Source organism: Eriocheir sinensis, chromosome 48 (assembly GCF_024679095.1).
Source record: "Eriocheir sinensis breed Jianghai 21 chromosome 48, ASM2467909v1, whole genome shotgun sequence".
Classification (NCBI taxonomy): Eukaryota; Metazoa; Arthropoda; class Malacostraca; order Decapoda; family Varunidae; genus Eriocheir; species Eriocheir sinensis.
In genome coordinates, this window is record NC_066556.1 from 56,211 (window position 1) to 76,210 (window position 20,000).

At 43.6% G+C, this 20,000-nt stretch overlaps 1 protein-coding gene and 1 long non-coding RNA gene across 2 annotated transcripts in view; one reads left to right on the forward strand and one right to left on the reverse strand.

Annotated features, from left to right (window-relative positions):
* Positions 1–2,493: 2,493 nt before the first annotated feature.
* The window catches only part of LOC126981420 (uncharacterized), a 33,845-nt gene continuing 16,338 nt past the window's right edge, over positions 2,494–20,000 (reverse strand). Inside the window, exons 3-4 of the long non-coding RNA XR_007733938.1 lie at positions 3,666–3,808; positions 2,494–2,714 (exon numbers count right to left, since the gene is read on the reverse strand). This is a non-coding gene — a long non-coding RNA (uncharacterized LOC126981420). The remainder of the gene's footprint in view (positions 2,715–3,665; positions 3,809–20,000) is intronic.
* LOC126981419 (dipeptidyl peptidase 1-like) lies at positions 6,612–10,813 on the forward strand. Its single transcript, XM_050832429.1, has 8 exons — positions 6,612–6,705; positions 7,064–7,315; positions 7,881–8,033; positions 8,599–8,738; positions 8,877–9,153; positions 9,744–9,866; positions 9,996–10,217; positions 10,569–10,813. Exons 1-8 carry the CDS (start codon positions 6,655–6,657, stop codon positions 10,749–10,751), a joined length of 1,401 nt encoding a protein of 466 aa, XP_050688386.1. The 5' UTR covers positions 6,612–6,654; the 3' UTR covers positions 10,752–10,813.

The window sequence follows — 20,000 nt, forward strand, 5'->3', positions numbered from 1 at the left end:
CGACGCGCCACAAAGATGATTCCAACCTTAAGGGCTCAACCGTACGATTAACGACTCAAGCGACTCAATCTCTTTACATTGGAGAAAAGACGCCTACGAGGGGATATGATACAAGTCTTCAAGTATCTAAAAAAGTTCAATAACGTCGATTACTCCAAATTCTTTGAACTGCAAACCAACTCAAGAACTAGAAATAACGGTTTACCCATTCAGTCGAGTCGATGTAACAAAGACATTGGAAGGAGTTTCTTTTCAAACCGAGTCATCCGCCACTGGAATAATCTTCCCTCAGAAGTAGTAAATGTGAATACCATCAACTCCTTCAAATATAGAATCGACCGTCATTTCGCTGCGTCGGGAGTAAACCGAACAACGAGGGGCTTTCATCTGCTCCTCAATATCGAGGTGCTTTCATCTGCTCATCAAGCCCCAAGTGGCGGTTGAGCAGATTAAATCACCCAAGCGGGCGACCTCGTAATGAGCCAATAGGCTCTCTGTTGCCTGCATTTCCACGTTTCCATGTTTCTTGTTATCTCTTTCTCTTCCTCTCTCTCTCTCTCTCTTTGTTTTATCTCTTCATATCTCTAATTTTATGTTTCTCCCTTTATCCTCCCCTCTCTCTGTCTCTCTCTCTCTCTCTCTCTCTCTCTCTCTCTTCCTTCCTTCCCTTCCTTTCCTTTCCTTCCCTTCCCTTCCTTCCCTTCCCTTCCCTTCCCTTCCCTTCCTTTTCCTTCCCTTCCCTTTTCTTCCATTCCTTTCCTTTCCCTTCCTTCCTTTTCTTTCCTTCCCTTCTCTTCCTTTTCTTTCCTTCCCTTCTCTTCCTTTTCTTTCCTCCCCTTCCCTTCCCTTTCTTTCCTTCCCTTCTCTTCCCTTCCCTTCTCTTCCCTTTCCTTTCATTCATTTCCCTTCCCTTCCATGTGGGTGAACTGACTCTTACATGTGGGTGAACTGACTCTTACATGTGGGCGAACTGACTCTTACATGTGGGCGAACTGAGTCTTACATGTGGGTGAAAAGTCTTGCGGGCGAATTGACGTGTGGGCGAAATGACCGTAAACCTGCTAACATACATAGAAGAAACTTGGATAAATGGACTGTGGTCACCAAGTGAATGGACTGTTTTTGGCGAGAGCATACGCACTAATAATGACGGGGAAGGATATCACAGGAAATTAAATGGTAGTGCAGGCAACGGACACATTCCTCTCTATCTACTTATACCCCTGCTGTACAAAGAAGCCAAGAATGTACATATTCAGGTGCGGCTGGTCAAGGACGGCAAGCTGTCACGTTATCAGCGATGGAAATATTGTTGTATGCAAAGTCGCACCTTCAATTTGTGGAAAAAGTACGAGCAACATAGGATTACAACTAACCAATTGTTGAAAGCTTGTTCCAGACTGAGTGGGCCAACCACCAAATTTCTTTAGTTCACTTTTAGTTTGAGTGTTTTATCTGTATTTTCAATACTCTATACATTATTATTATTATTATTATTATTGTTTTAGGATTTATCATGTGATTTTGTTGTTGACTTAAAACAGTAAAGTAAAAACCAATTTCTATTTTCCTGTTGCTATTTTGTGCCAAATACAATGAATCATGACTGTTTTATTTGTATTTTCAGCATTTTTATTAGAGTTTTCTTCAATGGTTTAAGTAAATGATGACTTTCCTAATGTTCCTTTTAACCAATCTTAAGGTGGTATTGGCAAGTTAAAAATTAACAATGTTACAACAGAGAAGAATGTTACTTTCCATCAATGCTGTTTAAGCAATGCTTACCATAGTTTCATATGTAAACAAGGAGGCCGGAGTGACCAGGGTGGGAGGCTGAAGTGACCAGGGTTGGGGCCGGAGTGACCGAGGGCCGGAGCAACTAGGGGCTGGAGTGACAAAACCCCACAAAAACCTATACTTGCCAAAAACAAAATATAAAGGGGAGGCTGCGGCTCAGGGTCAACCTTCGGAGGGCTCCTGGAATGTCTGGAGCCTTTTGGATGATGATTGCCTGCCCTATCAAGGCTGAGGGTGGACATAGTGGCACTCTGTGAGACAAGGAGGCCTGGCACTGGCAAGATCATCAAGGGGGGGGGGGGGACACATTCTACTGGTCCGTGATGAGCCCAGCGGGAACTCGATACTCCTGCCCTGCTCAGCCCCGCCCCCACCATCACACACATCACCGCGGCCTATGTCACATATCTCTCTCTCTCTCTCTCTCTCTCTCTCTCTCTCTCTATCTCACACACCATCCCCCTCTCTCTTTTTCTCAGCTTCCCTCACAGCATCTCTCTCTCTCTCTCTCTCTCTCTCTCTCTCTCTCTCTCTCTCTCTCTCTCTCTCTCACACACACACACACACACACACACACACACACACACACACACCATTCCCCTCTCTGTTTTTCTCAGCCTCCCTCTCTCTCTCTCAGCCTCCCTCACAGCATCCATTCTCTCTCTCTCTCTCAGCCTCCCTCACAGCATCTCTCCTTCTCTCTCTCACACCATCCCCCTCTCTCTCTCTTTTTCTCGGCCTCCCTCTCTCTCTCTCTCACAGCCTCACAGCCACAGACAACTCACCAAAACAGACGAAAAACACGAAAATATGAAGGATCTGTCAGACGGCCATTTGCTGAACACCTTCCTTCCTCCTCTTCTTCCTCTTCTTCCTCTCCTCTTCCTCTCCTCTTCTTCCTCCTCTTTTCGCCTCCTCTGTACCAAGGATTATATTATTTAAGGCATTTCTAAGGTAAATTAACCCTTCCCGAGGCTCCCTAAGGTAACTTGAAGGTAGATTTTCACCTTAATATAGCACTTTAGGGTAAGGTAAGGCATTTCAACTAGATATATAAGGTAAAGTAAGTCAATAAAGATAGAAGATATAAAGGAAGTGTGATATTCTCTTCTATTATCTATCACTGGGAAGGTCAAGACATTAATAGATAGCGAGATATTAGTGAAGGGATTATCTATGCAATGGTTTGTTATCGTACATTTGACACCTGCATCAAAATATAAACAAGAGATCGTGAGGCCTTTCCCAATATCCTTCGTTTGGTCTGGATCTCTCTCTCTCCCCACAGCCTAACTAGCCCCATAAAATACCCAAGAAATCTCTCTCTCTCTCTCTCTCTCTCTCTCTCTCTCTCTCTCTCTCTCTCTCTCTCTCTCTCTCTCTCTCTCTCTCCAGGTGTGGGTGCCGACAGCAGGTACACGAGGCATGCTGCACCTTATGCCCTGACTACCTAGACTGCCAAGGGCCAGATGTCAGGCTACCCCGACTGGCTGACTGACACACAACTCTGTAAAACTTGACTGTCTACACTTTAACATCAGACAGAAATGAACTGAAGGAGGGGGTGAGTAGAGAAAGGGGAAAGAGACATACATACATATATACATACAGAGACATATGAACCAAAGGAGGAGGTGGAGGAGAGAGAGAGAGAGAGAGAGAGAGAGAGAGAGAGAGAGAGAGAGAGAGAGAGAGAGAGAGAGAGAGAGAGAGAGAGAGAGAGAGAGAGAGAGAGAGAGAGAGAGAGAGAGAGAGAGAATGCACGGGAGAGAAAAATCGTCAGAACTAAAAGTCTACGGGAAATCACTGTAATATTTAACTTATTCTTTAGTTACTAATATTAACTTGTGGAACTGATCATGACTTACTTAGCTTTGCCCTTCTTCCGGCGACCACCTGACTAGGTTACTTTCTGGCGGCTGCACAACACCCGCACAGGTCCCACGAAGCAGCCCCGGCGGTGAGTCAGAGGTGCGCCGTCTCTAGGCATGTCAGCTGAGTGTCTCCAGCCCTGGGAACAACAAAACTATGGTCATCCCACTCGCTTTCACCACATTTAAACCTCTCCCAGTCAATGTCGGTTCTAGCCGCTCTAAGCTGGAACCACTCCCTTCTCCGCCTCATTGTTCATATTTTTTTCCTCTGTATTAACCCTACAAGTTATATCCCTGCTAAATGTTATTTTTTTAGACATTTTCATGGGGGAAAAATAAACGTATCTCGACATGCCCGATTATTTTTTTTATGCACATGCTGAGAGCCCCCCAGTCATCTGAGGCCCTACGCATTGAGCGCAGTAGGTGTATGGGAAGGGGCGGCACTGCTCTCAGTCATATGAAAGGGACAGCACACATTCATCTTATGGGTAAAGTGCTCTTTCCTTACGATGAGACGTGATGTACAAGGCTGAGATGCTTTGAAAGGGTACACCGGAGTTGGGAGTGGCATGCCGTCATATTCAAGCTAGTATTAACAAGTCTCCTATGAAGCTATACAAATGACAGGCATATGTTTCCTTCCCTAGTGCTGATAGCCATCGCAATAGCCCACACACCAGTCGTAGCAAGTTAATAAGCGTCATAAACAAACCACCTGAGCCCAAGTTATAGGCCGAACAACCATTGACTGCCATTAGCTCAATACTTGACTTTCACGGATAATTATATACATACCAGACGGGGGAAGGTAGTACAAGGCTCTTATTATTCTCAGGAAGGACTAGGTAATAGGCAGCGAGGGAGTAGAATTGGGTCAATGTGTGAAAACCTGAAAGATGCCGAAAATACGAAATTACGATACATTATTCACTTCACAAACAGTCAATACCAAGCGAGGGACACAGCTTTTACTAACGTCGCGAAGCTTGGCAATGGGCTATAATGAGAGTAATAGTGAAGACTGGGTCGGTCTATGTGTGAATTTAAGAATGCATGCCTACACCCTAATGAGTGTTTTATAAGTTCATGATACAGAAGAAGGGTCAAACTATCACCACGGTCAGGAAACTACCCCTGGAAATGCCCAAAAATTCTATGAAAGCCTTGTCAAATATGTGTGCGTGGGCGCCAATATATTAGTATGATTATGATCCAAAAGTGAAGCCTTACAAATCAATAAAGAGCGTGGACTGTGGTAGTTTGGGGGCGTGGTGATTGCAATAGTCACACACTATATTAAAGATGGCAAGTGAAGGGGAAATGAGGTTGCTGGTGCCTAAAACGAAACAGGCTTGAACGAGCAACACTCATTTATCCCGCGTTTGTGGCGGTGTGTGTGCGTGTGTGTGTGTGTGTGTGTGTGTGTGTGTGTGTGTGTGTGTGTGTGTGTGTGTAAATGTTTATTGCCATCAATAAACCACGCATACATGTATTCAGATGGAATAAATTAACTTAGTTTGCAACAGTCTGTCAAGCCGTTCTCGATGACAAACATTCTTTTTAAATACATGATATGTATTTACACAAATATTTTTTGTGTATCTGCATTTCTCTCTCTCTCTCTCTCTCTCTCTCTCTCTCTCTCTCTCTCTCTCTCTCTCTCTCTCTCTCTCTCTCTCTCTCTCTCTCTCTCTCTCTCTCTCTGTGTGTGTGTGTGTGTGTGTGTGTGTGTGTGTGTGTGTTATCAGTTTTGAACACAGTAGGTCACTTGGCATTTATTCTCACGATAATCAGATAAGCAGGTTCAGGTCCATCACAAGTGCTACTGCACTGGGGGGGGTACCAGTAGGGAAAAAGGGATCCTGGGAAGTAACCGGATTACACGCCAATGTACATAATCGTGGCAGCAATAGAGGACAACAAAAAATAGAAATGATAAATGAATGGTTTCCATCTTTTTTGAGGGCCACGTTCATTAGCTGATTTTTTTTGTATAAGCACGACGTGTATATTTTGTATCGCATCAAGGGAAGCGAAAGATCCAAACGATAATAAGAGAGGAAAACATCTACTCGAAAAAATGTCAATTAGAAACAAAAAACTTAAATATTTTAGACTAAAATTCTAGTCTGATATATTTCACTTTGCTTGAAACATTTTATCATTACAGTTTAGTCCCTTGCCAAAAAGACTCAATCCATAATTTTAGCAAATCGGGAAAATGGCTAAATCGGCTATTATACTAATGTCCACGAATGTGCTCCAGCACCCGACTGTCATCGAGGCATTATCTCGATGATAGTCGGGTACTGGAGCACATTCGTGGACACTATTATAGGTCATGTATGGCCTATAATAGTGTCCACGAATGTGCTGCTATCATCATTCTTGACACGTAAATATTTTTTGGGAGGTTGTTTCAAATGGTTGAGGCAGAGAGCAGCACCATTGAGGGAGGAGTTAGAGCTGCGTATGAACACCATAGGTGCTCCGTGTCACGCCAGTGGTACCGAGCGTCCCGTTAGTCCTGAGTCTAATCCTGGTAACGCCTTCCCGCTATTAACTGCAAGAAAACACTTAACGGCCGCCACACCTTCCCTCATCGCGGCAGTTGCTGCAGTGATGGAAAGTAACAATATCTTATTTATTTCTTAATTAATTATTGATTAATATAATATTTATTAATACTAATTGCATTAATATTTTATTTATACTTATACCTTATCGTTTCCTGAGTATAACACTACTACAAGTACTAATATTGTAACAATAACAACAACGACAACTACTACTACTACTACTACTACTACGACTCCTCCTCCTGTCTACCACTACCACTTCTACTAATATGACTCACTGAATGGCAGTGAGCGAAGTTAGTTGAAAACTGGAAGATAAGCATGGGTAGAAGGAGACGTGGGAAGAGGAGGAGGAGGAGGAGGAATGGGAGGAGCATAGATACTCAGGTGCCATTGTATAAATGTGTGTGGGGAGCAGAAGGAGGCCCATTCTCGTAGTCCTCATCATGCTGGTGAGTGTGGCCTTATTGCATCTCCTGAGGTTCATTTGAATGTTTTATTTGCTATAAAGAAAATCATATACTTTCCTAGTGTTACTAAATTAGTTTTCTCAACAATCGACGTCCACTGTGGGACAGGACAAAAAGGCCGAGGCTTTGCCATGACCCGGCGCTTTGAACAGCTTCCCGACGCCTTGTCCCCAACACCAAAGCCAACGCTGTTAACAATGAACCTGAGATTCGTTCCTAAGACTGCCTGCCATGAACCCTCTTAAGCACCTGCGTAGGGAGGTGGAATTTGCTTCCATCTTAGTGATTTTTTTTTATATATACGTTGTCGTACGTTGACACGTCTCGTCCATGATTTCAGATAGGAGTGTTAGCGGTGTTGTGCGTGGCAGGGGCGGCCATTGCCGACACCCCCGCCAACTGCCTCTTTGAGGACATTCGCGGCACCTGGACCTTCTACGAGACGGAGCGAAGCGGCGACAACACCCTCAGCTGCGACACCATGGGCCCCGTCGTGTACGTGAAGAACTTCACCCTTGACTTCCCTAACACCGTCATGGACGAGCTGGGGCATCAAGGCACCTGGACCTTGGTTTGGAACCAAGGTTTTGAGGTGAGCGTGATTTTGATAAGACATATACAGATGAAGACTCGTATATTAATAAAGTGCCCCTAGAAACACAATCCTATAGGACTTTATTGTATATTGAACTGGTTATAACGTGGGCTTAATTTTTCTTGGACTACCATGAAGAACTTTAATGAGTATAAAGCAAATTTTGACCCCCAAAGCAATAAACGTAAGAGCTAAAGAAACATGTATGACAGTACAGCACAGCATAGCATACATGAGCTTAAGGTAAACACACTGAAATCAATGGTGCACAAGAAAGGCTGAGCTCCATTTAAAAAAAATTGAGTAGGTATATAAGTATTATTGAATTTACGTTTTAGCTGTACACGACAAAGCTTATTAACAGATCAGTTTTGCTGAAACAGATTTAATGTTTATTGGACTTGCATATTACTGACACAGCCTCTAAAGCCCTTTTCTGTCCAAAAGCAAACTACAGAATTACAATTCTATTATTGCAATAAGGAATTTGTTATCATACACTAAAGTGTATTCAAGAGTACACTCACATAACCATATTTAAAAAAAAAACCTTTTGTTTTAGGTAAACATCAACCAAAGGTCTTACTTCGCCTGGTCCTACTACGAGGGAAACTTTATCTCCGCCACGTCATACTGCGACAGAACCTTCACCGGTTGGTCTCGCGATGCTACCGTCAGGAACTGGTCATGCTTCTTTGGCAATAAAACCACGGAGGTGAGTTTGATGCCTTTTAATTTTTTTTCCTACCACCATGCATAAAACCTTTGATTTTATACATCTGACACCCAGAGTTATTTTGACATCATCACAACTAAGGCTGCGAGTTGTAAATACTCTCGGCATCCACGAGTTTCAACGTATCATGAATTGTTTATAATTATGTAGCTGACTGTGTTAACTTTAGAGCGGATTCTGCACTTATCATTACATCTGAATTACCCGAATTAGTTTACTATCCTGTTTTTTTGACGATATCGAAAGATTTTGACAGAGGCTGGCACAAATCTTTGCTTTCTAAACAACCCTCCAACGGATTTTATCCCTCTCTCTGTACTTTTATTTCCAGTTTCCTTTCTGGCCGATCTATCTCTACTGAGGTAAACTGTTACTGTTCTTCCCCTAAAGCTATTAACACTATTAACAGTGGTGTTCCACAGAGCTGTTATTATCTACCTCTCTCTTTCTGTTGTTAATCACTTATCTTTTCTAAACAAACTGTTCTATCCACTCATACGTCAAGAACTTCCATTTTTCTATTAAATATCTTAACTTTCTTCAGGTTCCTCCTCGTGAGACCAAGAAGATGTCGATCCCCTCAGCGATGCTTCACCAAACGTATAAAAATGACCACCAAATGATTGAAAGAATCAACGGCAAGCAGTCCTCGTGGAGGGCTAAAGCTTACCCAGAACACGAGAAGTAAGGGAGAAAATGAGTGGATGAAATGAGAACAGTGAAGGAAAGCAGCTTGTTTGGGGTGATGAAGGTATATTTGAAAATACTGAATCTTAGATAGCAGCTAAACACGACCAGTCATAGGTACTGACTTCATCACAGGTACACAGTGGAGGAGATGATGCAGCGGATGGGTGGTCCTGGCTCAGTGCTCACCAATCCTCCTCGCCCCGCGCCGGCCACATCGGAGCAGAGGGCACGCGTCTCCCTCTTGCCCGAGAACTTTGACTGGCGTGATGTGAACGGCGTCAACTACGTGGCACCGGTGCGAGACCAAGCCAGCTGCGGCTCATGCTACACCTTTGCCTCCTTGGCCCAGATTGAGTCGAGGGTCAGAATAGCAACCCAAAATGTGCGACAAGACGTCTTCTCTACACAGGTAGGAGGAAAAGATTGGACCACAATGACACGAATGAAATGTTTGAGGGGATTTTGCTTTATGAGTTGAATAGATTCCTATTCATTATAGACATATGGAAGAATCAATTAACTAAAAGAGTGGTTCATGAGTGGAACATCATCAGCAGTCATGTAGTTAATATCAATATGATAGATAATTCCAAGAAAAGTTTAGATAAGTTCGCGGATAGTGAGGTAGAGTCTGTTTAAGTTTAACGGTGTTGTCTTGAATAGGCCTTAAATCCACGGTGAAATGAATGACAGTACAAACCTTATCCTCAGTGAAATGAATGATATTAAAAAGTAACATCTATATCTTCCAACTGAAAAAAAAAAAACCCAGAAAATCTGAATACTAATCGTTTTGGGTAACTAATGTCACTAATTCATATCTTGTAATTTTCCTGAACTGTCATCGTAAAACGGAATTTAAAATCCTATTATATACAGGATTAGTAATTTTCTTTCAAGATGTCCTCCAACAAAAAAGTTTCTTTGAGTAGTTTTCCTTTTATGAATACCTCGTATATACTAATATTACGTACCACAAACTCATTTTGTCGTCCACAGGATGTTGTGTCCTGCACCCCGCTAGCTCAGGGCTGCGCAGGAGGCTTTAGCTTCTTGATCGCTGGTCGCTACGCACAGGACCAAGGCGTGGTGGCTGAGGAATGCAACCCATACACTGGCAAGGTACAGAAGGAATCACCTATAGTTTTCAAATTAAGACACTAAGTATAACACCAAGTACCTGGAGGAAAACTGAGGAACGAAGATGAAATATACGGAGTTCTGAAATGACCCAAATTAATCTCTCCGCAGGATGACGCATGTGTCACTGATTCCACTTGTTCCCGGACTTACGTCAGCGACTACGAGTACCTGGGTGGCTACTATGGCGCATGCAACGAGGAGCTGATGCTGCAGGCACTGGTGGAGAACGGGCCCCTTGCAGTTGCCTATGCAGTCTATGATGACTTTGGAAGCTATGAGGGTGGCATCTATCACCACACAGGCGAGAGGAACGAGTTCAATCCATTTGAGGTGAGTGGCAAGTTAAAGAAACGAAGTAATGTAGTAAGAAATTGACCAATGGAGTAATTGGTAAAGCCTAAAAGAGAATGAGAGTAAGTAGTCTGCAAAAGAGATCAGGATATTACAATACCTCTATTTGATTGTGTTACCATAAAGAAATGCTTACGAATCTATAAGCTGAGTCATCATCAGCGACAGCAGTCACTATAGGCAGCTTTTGACCACCCATCAGCTAAATTTACCCAAGAAAAGGGCAGTGATAATCATGGTAGCTATTTTTCATTGAATAAGCTTCCGACGTTATTTCATTCAGAAATGTTGCTATATTACTGACTTAAGGACTAACCCATCCTGCAACAGTACGTGAACCACGCCGTGCTGCTAGTGGGCTACGGGGTGGACGAGGCCACAGGGGAAAAGTACTGGAGCGTCAAGAACTCCTGGGGTGACGCCTGGGGAGAGGCTGGCTACTTCAGGATTCGTCGAGGAACCAACGAATGTTCGATCGAGTCAATGGCCGTGGAAATCACCGCTATCCCTTGAGGGCTCCCGTTCATCGCTGAAAAGTCATGTAATATAATTGATAATTAAAGAAAATATCTCCCTATATTTGTATATATTATACATAACTGCATTAGAATATTGACAAACCGGGAAGCAGTGGCTGAGTGGTTAGCATGCGAGCGAGGGGTCAAGGAGGACCGGGGTTCACGTCCCGCTCGCCGCAACAAGGTGGAATTTTTCAGCCACCTGTCAGTCCAGACTCTAAATTTTCTCCGGGGGGCAGTATGAGCCAAGCTGAATGGTGCCACTGGACTGCTCCACAACGGGCTGGAGCCGGCCATCAGGCCCCAACAAGAAAGACGACCGGCGCCATAAGCCGAACATAAAAAAAAACACCATCAATCATTATATGATTTATTTATTGATACCAACTGCATCATGCACGGTTCTAATAAGCGTGAAGCCTGCAGGAAAGATGCTGGCAGCATCAGCAAGAAAAGCAACAACCAAAACGGAAATTAACATCAATTATAGATATTTTATTTAGTCTAACAGCTTTTAGTAATACATGTATACAGTTATAAATATATTATTAGTATCAATCAACATGTCATATTTGGTATGAAGGATAAGAACAAAAAAAAGACACGTAAGTCCTCGTCAACAGATTGATTTGGTTGGCGTCAGCCGCCAGAGTTGGTCTGTCGGCACCCTCTTCATGGGGCGTCGCCCGACAATAGCCCATGGTCCCTCCCCGGAGGGACGAAGTCTTTAAAACAACATCATCCAGAAAAAAAAATCACACCCTCTAGCTTCAACACACACAGGTAACATTAACACACTCATCAGTGTTCCCTTCCTAATCAAACGGCCGTGTACTATTACTATTATCGCCATTACTATTACTATTAAGACGATCACTATCTTAATTAAGAGTTTTCACACTACTACTACTACTACTACTACTACTACTGCTACTACTAGGTACTACTACTACTACTACTACTACTACTACTACTACTACTACGACTTCTACTTCTACTACTACTATTACTCCTACTACCACAACTACTACTACCGGTACTACTACTACTACTACTACTACTACTACCTCTACCACTACTACTACTACAACTACAAATACAATATTAATAACCAAGTTATACTCTAAATTTTACTATTACTTTTGGGAGTACTACCTGTACAAAGATTTTTATTGTTACCTCTTATGTAAATACTTAACAAATGAGAAATTAAAAAAAAATGTGAGTCTACTACTACTAAGCAATAATGATGATGGTAATAATAATGGTAATAATGATAATAGTGATAATAACAATAATAAATAACAATAATGATAATAATACTAATATAGTTTATTATCATCTGAGTACTGAACAAAACACAAGGGAATGTGCAGTCTTACTAAGTGATGTAAGGCTGCGAGCTGTGTTCAGGTGTGGGCGGTCAGTTTTGTTTCTCAGGCAGGTGACGCAATATTTACGAACGCGGGTGGACTCGTTAAATTTCCAGTACCATATTTCGAGTTTAGTAATTATGTTATCATGGATGAAGACACCACGTAGTGTTAGAATCAGCAGGTTCCTGGGTGATTTGACGCGTTGCGCCCAGCTGGTGGTGGACCAGTTGTTGGGGGCTGTGGACTGCCTGTGCGCCAGATTAAGTTTCCCGCACGGCATGGCCGTCCGCGCCACCATCGCGCTCACGAGGATATCACGAGTACTCAGCTGTAATGTCATCAGCTACGACCTTTCTGATCTGACTGACGGATATCTCCGTGCCCTGGAGAAGGGCCTGCACGGCGAGGAATGCCACGTTGTAACCCTTAATTTCCTTTTGGATGACTTTGTGACACTTGTAACCAAGTGGGAAGAACCAGCCACCTCGGCGCTGCTTCTCACTCTGATGTTTAACCTGCTGCTCCACGAGGACGCGGACTCGACCGAAGTCATGGCTCTTATTCTGAACAGCATTTTGACCATTCAAGGAAGGCGGCAAGAGCTGGGCGAGTATATAAAGTGGTACTGCGAAACTTTTGCTCTGGGTTCAGAGGAGTTCCTTGTATATATATTACTGGAAGCGGCACTGTCTCATGACATCGAGAGAAGTGCCTCACCACAAACACACATAAACGACTGACTAACAGATACAACTCACATGTTCCTCAATTTAGGTAATGTAGTAATTAGCTTACACGATCATGAGAATGTAGCATTAAGTTGTTTTGATACGATTGCAAAAACACCCATCTACATCACCCTATAAATCACTGTCAACAAAGGTGGCCAGCTTGTCGACCAGTCTGCATGCACTAGAGAAACATAATTTGTCACCCTGATATATATATATATATATATATATATATATATATATATATATATATATATATATATATATATATATATATATATATATATATATATATATATATATAATCCTATTAATAATAATGAATATAATAATAGTAATAATGATACAAATAGTAGCAGCACTATTAGTAGCACAATACCGCCGCTCCAATACTACGACTACACTGTTACCACTGCGCCAGATGAATTTCTACTCCTGGGATCGCCAAGTTCATTGTACTCAATTAAATGCTTTATATTATCACCACTGATTCCCTAAAATTACTAATTATGTTGATTGTTTTCGCCTTTTGCTAGATGAAGATGTTTTTCCATTCCATCACTCGAGCTACTTGCTGTGTCGCGTCGGTCAGCCTTTCCTACACTCCCTGCACCATATATCGTTTTACCTCTTCATTTTCCCTTTATTATTCCTTCATTTCTTTCATTCCTACCTTTTCTCCTTCCACCTCTCTCCTAAGCAGCGTCTGACCTCGACCACCACAAACTATTGCATTATTGATGTCCGCAGTGGTCCGCGCCGCCGGCTACCCTTCCTTTCCCTCCTCCTTTCTCCCCGCCTCATTCCCACCACCCGGCTACACGTACACATTCTTCACTCCTGACATTCCACTCTTATAGCAGTGGGACACCTTCAGCGCTTGTGCTAAAAGCTTTTTCCCTGATATTCGGGTTATTTTGAATACCCTCCTTACTTGTTTTAGGGTACAAATGTGTGTGTGTGTGTGTGTGTGTGTGTGTGTGTGTGTGTGTGTGTGTGTGTGTGTGTGTGTGTGTGTGTGTGTTTAAGACTGTAGTGTTGGTGTGATGTCGCTCCTTAGAGTGATAGATACTGAGTGGAGGCGCGTGGAAGAGTGAGTCTGTGGTGTGAAACAAAATGATTAACGTTTGATGTGTCGGATGCACTTTAAAACGTCGGGGAGAACACGTAAGGATAGCGATGGTGAATACGACGGCTCTGGCGGCAAGGTGGCGGCGAGGGAGGAGGAGGAGGAGAAGGAGGAGGAGGAGAGAAAAGGAGGAGGAGGAGGAAGGGGAGCGGGGAAGTTGGTGATAGTCATGGTGGGTGTGGTGGAGGAATGAGCTCTGATTTTGTAAGACACTGCGGTGTTGTGGTGTAGGGGTGTGTGGCGTTGCTTCTTTGAGGTGGAAGTGGTGATGGTAATGAGGTAGGTACGGGTAGGTATAGGAGGTGGTGGTAGTGGTGTTGAGGGGATAGTGGTGGTGTTGGTGGTGGTGTTAGGTAGGGGGGGGGGGCTGTGTTACTTGGTTGCGGGTGTGTGTGTATCCTTGGTGTTGGCACGCGATCCCCCCCTCCACCACTCTCTTCCAGCGCTCCCCTCCTTCAATATTTATTATGCTTCCTTTCCATGCACCATCCTCTCTCATACCTCATCTGTTCCTCCCTCGCTACACCCAGAGCTACTTTTCCGTCTCTTCCTTTCTCCAAAATCTATTGCAATCACTTTATTTTCCTTGCATTGCGCCTGCTTTTGATTTCCACCCCCTCGAATATTTATTTCATTAGTTCCTTCATTGTTTTTTTCCTTTTAATCTTGTCTTTCCTCCCTTTTCCCTCTCTGTATCCCTAAATTTTTCATCCTCTTCATCATCTCTGTTTCTCCTCCTACTTTTGACCTAGCTCCTCTAACATTTATTTCATCAGCACCTCCATCGTTTTTTTCTTTTTAACCCGGTAGCTGCGGGGGTCATGTTTCTTAGGTTAGGTTAGGTTAGGTTAAGTTAGGTTAAAGGCCCCTCTAAGTAAAATAATGAGAAAGAATCATCACTCACGCAAACCATTTCATAATATATATCAACGCATGTGTGATCAGTTTATGCATCATCTATTTTGGGGGGTTTATATCATGGCAGAAATTTGGCCCATCGCTGGTACACGGTAAAGCCACAAATTTGGCCCGTCGCTGGTACACGTTAAAGCCACAAATTTGGCCCATCGCTGGTACACGGTAAAGCCACAAATTTGGCCCATCGCTGGTACACGGTAAAGCCACAAATTTGGAACATCGCTGCTACACGGTAAGGCCACAAATTTGGCCCATCGCTGCTACACGGTAAAGCCACAAATTTGGCCCATCGCTGGTACACGGTAAAGCCACAAATTTGGAACATCGCTGCTACACGGTAAGGCCACAAATTTGGGCCGTCGCTGCTACCGGGTTAATCTTCTCTTCTCATTCCTCCTCTCTTTCTGTACCCCTCCATTTTCCGTGCCCTTTTTCACCTCCGTTTTTCCTTATACCACTTCTCTTTGTATAACTTCACCTTCCCTTCACATCACATCACGTCAATATCCTTCCCGTCCACTTTCACGTCCACCAACTTCTTCATATTCCCTTTCCACTTTCCCCTTCTTCAAAATCTATTTCGATCAATCCAACTTTTTCCCAATCAATCTCCACTTACTTCTAACTAGCCCCCCATGACATTTTTTTTCTTTAGTTCATCCCTTTTTTCACTTCCTTAGCTTCTTCTCATATCATTCCTTCCCCTTTTGTATTTGTTCTTTTCCGTACCCTCCATCAACACTGTTTCTCCTCCCTCTCTTTTTGTATAATCAGCTTCCTTCTCCTCTACTTCCCCCTTCTGTACTGCATCATCTCTCCTTCACATCACGTTTATATCCTTTTCGTTCTGTTATGTCCCCCATCCTCTCAATCGACACATTCTTCAGCCCTTTCTCCACCTATCCTTCCCTCCCTCAACCCTTTTGTTCGCCTCTCCGTTTTCTTCATCTGCCGTCTTATGCCTCCCCTCTTCCCTTGCTTCCCTCCTCCTCGCCTTATCGCCTCTGAAAGAACAGTCATCACATTGCAGGAAGTCACGCAGTGGTGAGAGAGCGGGAAAGAGAAAAAAGGAAGAAAAAGATATCGGAAGGAAGAAAGGAAGTAATAAAAAAGAAAGAAAAAAAAGTGTGGAATAAAGAAACGAAGAAGAAACAAAAGAAGGAAGGAGGAAGATGCGAAATGCAGGAAGAAATTAAAGAAGTAAAGAGAGAAGGAGGGAGCAATCATGACTCAATCACTTGATCTCAATTAAATTATCGTTGCTAGCTTTTTAATGTTTTCTTTTATCTCATTCGTCTTCTCCTTCACCCCATCTTTACTCCTGTTTTGACATCGATGCAGAAATTCTCAGCTTGAAACTTTGACCCAAACATGTGTCGACGAGGGGAAATGGAAGCCTGTAACCAAGATCTGCCATAGAGAGTGAGAGGCAACGGTTTGGGGAGGCAAGGGAGGGGAGAGCGGAGGCACGGCACAGCGGAATGAGGCCCGGGCTGATAATGGAGGGGCGGCATGATAGGAAGCTGGTTTGTTAAAAATGAGGGAAAATGCAGAATAGGGGAAAAGATGGGGAGGCAATCAGTGTATAACAACCCCTAACAACTAGATGAAGTTTACGTAAGGATATAACAGTAAAGTTAAAAGGAAACTATCAGCACATGGTTTCATCACTGGAGCAGAGGGTCGTAACGTAACGGCATAACAGAAAAACGCAGCACCAACACGGTCACCCAAGTGGTCTGATGCAGCGCAGCGCCACGCAGTGATACTATACATCACACGAGGAACGAAAAAAAAAAGAAAAAAAAAAGTGATGACAACAACGGCACGACATGCCATGACAGGAAACGATAATGGTGGTACACACACACACACACACACACACACACACACACACACACACACACACATGCACTCAGCCATGCACACACACGCAACTCTGTATTGGTGTGGTTAGTACGCTCGCATCTGAACATCAGAAGGACAAACAGGCAGTCTCATTTCGTATGTGTGTCTGTTCACCTGGGTGCGAATGGGCACCGGGTGTAACATGGGGGCCGTGTCCCCCCTCCTGGGTCTGTGTGATGGGAGGTTTTAGGCGTACACCCCAAGATTTGTAACTATGCAGCTCAGCTCAAAACGAGGAGGGTTCTAGCTAGTGATCACTAGTTCAACACGTGATCAGATCATGATGACCGACACAAGCACACACACACACACACACACACACACACACACATACACACACATACGCGTGCGGGCGTGCATACACACAGCATGAGATCAACGGATCTAGACAAAGACATGGCCAGTTGCTCAGCCATCTCGTCTCGCAGTACGGCCCCAAAAATGAATATCCCGGATTCGTACCTAATGATTGATTTTCTTAAAGGTGAGAATGTGGCCTGAAATTCCCACTCAATACGGCACACAGCAAACCAATCCTCTCGTGACTTCTCACCTCGGAGCGGCTTCCCACCGCCGGTTGCATTCACCTAGAGTAAATACGAATACCGACAAGACAATTTACGTGACGACTGCTCGAGCTGTACTGCAGGTATTAGATTATCAACGTTATTGCAAGCTATAAGTTTGCCACATCAGTGTCACATTACTCCCGGTTCAGTCAGCTGTTCACTGTACACGCATGTTGCTGCTCTGAGAGAGTGGTCGCAGGGGCGGAATAATCTGAAGAAATTGTGGTTCTACCTTGTTACTTCTCTATGCTCTCCCCCTCTCACCCCTTTTAGCCTGCAGACGAAAAAGAGGAGAGGGAGGGGGGTGTTGTGGGCCTTGCCGTCTCTGCCTGCCTCGTGCTTGCAATGGAAAATCCATAATGAGTCCCGCATACATGGAAGAGAGTCTGGCAGGAACCAGGACTGGCGGGGAAAGCTTTTTATTCGAAGCTATTCTTTTCGGAGGTTAGACTCTCAATTAAATGATGGGTTTCATTGCTTACTCCTTTAGTAAGATTTTGTCTGCCAAGCCTAATTTTACTTAGCATGTGCTTTACCATGTCTGCTCCTCTTACCTTTACTTTACATTCTTCTTCAGTCATTTCATCCGCTTCGTGATTCTTTCCTGCCTTATGTTCCTACTTCTGTCTTTCTGTCGCATCTTGCCTTTTTGTCTGCTTGCCTTCTTAGTATTTCATTCTACACACACACTCTCTCTCTCTCTCTCTCTCTCTCTCTCTCTCTCTCTCTCTCTCTCTCTCTCTCTCTCTCTCTCTCTTAACCCTCTTCCATGTTCACTTCGATACCCATTCCATCACTCTATCATTCTCGATCCTATTTGACAATAATTTCAACATCGTAGTAAACTTCACATACCTGCAGAAAATAGAACAAAAAAATGTAAAATCAACTGCTTTCCAGACACTTAACGTCACGTTCCCTCGTCTGGCTGGCGAGACCCGCCCGTCTCCTCATGCTCCACCTCCTCCATTTCCTCCTCCTCCTCCTCCTCCTCCACGCAACTCTGTCTCCTCCCTTCTTTCCTCTACCCTTCACCTCGTCTCTACCCTTTCCGTCTGCACTCGCCTCTTCCAATCGTCCTCTTTCTGTCTCATTCACTCCTACTCGCTCGCCCTCTCCCCGCAACCCCTTCGCGTTCAAGTCCTTTCGACCTCGGCTTACCCCTCTCTCTCTCTCTCTCTCTCTCTCTCTCTCTCTCTCTCTCTCTCTCTCTCTCTCTCTCTCTCTCTCTCTCTCTCTCTCTCTCTCTCTCTCTCTCTCTCTCTCTCTCTCTCTCTCTCTCTCTCTCTCCTGCCTCATCTAGGGTCTCTTTTCCTCTCGTCTCCTTCCCCACCCGTTGCACCTCCCGTCCTCTCACTCATCATGTTTCTTTCCACCTCCTTTTAGACCCACCCTTGGAACCGTGTCCAGCCAGGAGAGGGCCGCTGCTGCCTCCTACCTTCCCCTTCCTGACAACATATCGCCAAACACCAGGTGGGAGGGGCCTTCGTGACGTCAGAACACTTTCCGCCAATCAGAGTGGCAGCAGCAAATGAAAGACGTGTCTTCTTTGGATATATAAGATACCTGGGCCTGAAATCATGGCGTGGAGGCCTCCAAGGCGGTGGAGTGCCAAGACCAACTCCATGAAAACAAAGGAGACAAGTTGAAAAAATAGTAATTTTCATTCATATTTTGAAGAGGATTCGTATTCGTATTCGAATTCGTAAAAAAACCCCCACCATTGGGTATTTTAAAGAATTTGATCAGTTTATCGAAAGCGACAGTTCTCAGGAGAGAACATGTTAACAACAACAACAACAACAACAACAACTACAACGATTGATAGTAGTTTTGACAAGAAAAAAAAGTATATTACATGATAAAAAAAATAAATATGCAATCGATGAAGACAATAGCAACAACAACAACAAAATCAGTCATACCAATACAGGTGAACGCATGAAGAGCGCACGGTGTTCGTTAACACCTGCAGTAGTGAGAGTTCCTCCATAGACGGGATGGCAACACTAAAGTTCACCCTTATAAGCCAACAGGTAGAGAGTACAGTGCAAAATTTCATAACATGACTTGACCTTCATACTTGACCTTGACCCCGTGGCCTTCACCATATACTTAGCTTAGACCCCTTCCACCCACACCAGCCAAATTACATACAATAGGAAACACGTTTTTACCTAGAGGTATGTGTGAGGGGAAGAGGGGAAGGAAGGCGAGAAAGGGAAACAGAAAGAGCTACAGTAACAGTAATGAGGGAAGGGAAGGAAAACGAAGGGGTAGAAAGGAGAAGAATGAGAAGAAAAGTAGAGATGGAAATTTAGATCATAGTATCTCATAGTCTCTCTAACAACATGCAATAGAGGACAGATGTGAACAGGTTAAAATTATTATTTCAGTAATAAGAATACCATAAACAAGTTGAAAAAATGGAAGATGATAACATACTACAATGAAAAAAAGGTAAAATAATGTTAGAATTAAATGAAAGTTCGGAGAAATGGAACAGAAACAAGAATAAAATAAATATAGTGTTGAAAGTATGTAAAAAAATAGAGGGAGAAAGGAGAGAAGAAAAACTATCAGGTCGAGTCACATCCACACACCCACACCCAC